A 2,680-nucleotide genomic window follows, 5' to 3' on the forward strand; every position below is an offset into this window, starting at 1 on the left:
CCAATGGATCCCATTGTCGAACCTCCCCCATTCATCCCAAATGGATCCATTAGCTCGCCCCACACTAATCTCCCATTGGCTGGAACTCCCCTCTGGCCCACACCCCCAAGGATCCCATTGGTCGAACCCTTCCCCATTCATTCTTCAATGGATCCCTTAGCCCGCCCACTCGCGCTCCAATTGGGCTTACTTCCCTCAAAGCCCTGCCCCCCCACTCAGGCTCCATTGTGATCTCCTCATAGCCCCACCACCACTCATTTTTCCGATTGGCTGACGCCCCTCATAGCCCCCGCCCCCGATGGATCCCATTGGTTTGACTTCCTCCCCCACTCACCCCATTGGATCCCATTTGTCCCGCTCCACACTCATCATGAGGGGAGTCAGCCAATGGGAGATGAGTGTGGGAGCGGGACAAATGGGATCCAATGGGGTGAGTGGGGGGAGGAGTCAACCAATGGGATCCATTGGTGGGCGGGGCTATGAGGGGGAGTCAGCCAATGGGAGCTCTGGTGGGTGGGTGGGGCTAAGAGGGGAGTCAGCCAATGGGAGATGAGTGTGGGGGCGGGGCAAATGGGATCCATTGAGATGAATGGGGGAGGGTTCGACCAATGGGATCCATTGGGGGGCGGGGCTATGAGGGGAGTCAGCCAATGGGAGATGAGTGTGGGTGGGTGGGGCTAAGAGGGGAGTCAGCCAATGGGAGCTGCGAGTGGGCGGGGCTAATGGGATCCATTGGGATGAATGGGGGAGGAGTCAACCAATGGGATCCATTGGGGGGCGGAGCCATGTGGGGCATCACCCAATGGGAGCTTAGCCCCGCCCACTTCCGGCTCCGTCAGCCAATGGGAGCTGACCTCGACCAGGCCCTGCATGACGCGCACGGCGATGACGCAGCCCACGTGGGTTCGGGCGGCTGAAGGGATCAACATGTTCAACACGGACGTGGAAACGATCGCCAGGCCGAAAACCCTGCGACCGGAAACAGGAAGTAAGTGACCGACCGGAAACAGGAAGTGACCGACCGGAAACAGGAAGTGAGGGGAAACAGGAAGAGGAAGTGGGGGGAAACAGGAAGTGAGGGGAAACAGGAAGTGGGGAGGCAGGAAACAGGAAGTGGGGGACAGGAACAGGAAGTGGGGGGGAACAGGAAGTGAGAGACAGGAAACAGGAAGTGGGGGAAACAGGAAGTGAGGAACAGGAAGATGAAGTGGGGGGGCGGAACAGGAAGTGAGGGGAAACAGGAAGTGAGGGGCAGAAACAGGAAGTGAGGGGCAGGAATAGGAAGTGGAGGACCGGAACAGGAAGTGGGGGGGAACAGGAAGTGAGGGACAGGAACAGGAAGTGGGGGGAAATAGGAAGTGGAAGTGAGGGGCAGGAACAGGAAGTGGGGGCAGGAAGAGGAAGTAGGGGGAAACAGGAAGTGGAGGGAAACAGGAAGTGGGGGGCAGGAACAGGAAGTGGAGGACTGGAACAGGAAGTGGAGGACCGGAACAGGAAGTGAGGGGAAACAGGAAGTGGGGGGCAGGAAGAGGAAGTAGGAGGACCGGAAACAGGAAGTGAGGGGAAACAGGAAGTGAGGGGCAGGAATAGGAAGTGGAGGACCGGAACAGGAAGTGGGGGGAAACAGGAAGTGAGGGACAGGAACAGGAAGTGAGGGACAGGAACAGGAAGTGGAGGACCGGAACAGGAAGTGGGGGGAAACAGGAAGTGAGGGGCAGGAATAGGAAGTAGGGGGACCGGAAACAGGAAGTGAGGGACAGGAACAGGAAGTGGGGGGAAACAGGAAGTGGGGGGAGGAAGAGGAAGTAGGGGGACCGGAAACAGGAAGTGAGGGGCAGGAACAGGAAGTGGAGGACCGGAACAGGAAGTGGGGGGAAGCAGGAAGTAGTGGGAAACAGGAAGTGAGGGGCAGGAACAGGAAGTGGAGGACCGGAACAGGAAGTGAGGGGAAACAGGAAGTGAGGGGCAGGAATAGGAAGTGAGGGGAAACAGGAAGTGGGTGGTAGGAAGAGGAAGTGGGGGGCAGGAAGTGGAAGTGTGGGGACCGGAACAGGAAGTGGGGACCGGAACAGGAAGTGGGGGAAAACAGGAAGTGAAGGACCGGAACAGGAAGTGAGGGGAAACAGGAAGTGGGGGGAGGAAGAGGAAGTGGGAGGGCGGAACAGGAAGTAAGGAACAGGAACAGGAAGTGAGGGGAAACAGGAAGTGAGGGAAAACAGGAAGTGGGGGACAGGAAGAGGAAGTAGGGGGAAACAGGAAGTGAGGGGGAAACAGGAAGTGAGGGGCAGGAATAGGAAGTAGGGGGACCGGAAACAGGAAGTGGGGGGAGGAAGAGGAAGTGGGAGGGCGGAACAGGAAGTAAGGAACAGGAACAGGAAGTGGGGGGAAACAGGAAGTGAGGGAAAACAGGAAGTGGGGGGAAACAGGAAGTGAGGGGAAGGAACAGGAAGTGGGGGCAGGAAGAGGAAGTAGGAGGACCGGAAACAGGAAGTGAGGGACAGGAACAGGAAGTGGGGGGAAACAGGAAGTGGGGGACTGCAACAGGAAGTGGAAAGAGGAACAGGAAGTGGAGGACCGGAACAGGAAGTGAGGGGAAACAGGAAGTGGGTGGTAGGAAGAGGAAGTGGGGGACAGGAACAGGAAGTGGGGGGAAACAGGAAGTGGGGGGCAGGAATAGGAA

The 2,680-nt window shown here is 58.1% G+C and overlaps 1 protein-coding gene across 1 annotated transcript in view; it reads right to left on the reverse strand.

The window, feature by feature from the left end:
• The window catches only part of LOC107307478 (vesicular glutamate transporter 1-like), a 10,258-nt gene that overhangs the window by 6,167 nt on the left and 1,411 nt on the right, over positions 1 to 2,680 (reverse strand). Inside the window, 1 exon segment of the mRNA XM_015850984.1 lies at positions 855 to 969. Within this exon segment, the coding sequence (XP_015706470.1) occupies positions 855 to 969 (115 nt within the window).

This window comes from Coturnix japonica, unplaced genomic scaffold, assembly GCF_001577835.2.
Source record: "Coturnix japonica isolate 7356 unplaced genomic scaffold, Coturnix japonica 2.1 chrUnrandom617, whole genome shotgun sequence".
NCBI lineage: Eukaryota > Metazoa > Chordata > Aves > Galliformes > Phasianidae > Coturnix > Coturnix japonica.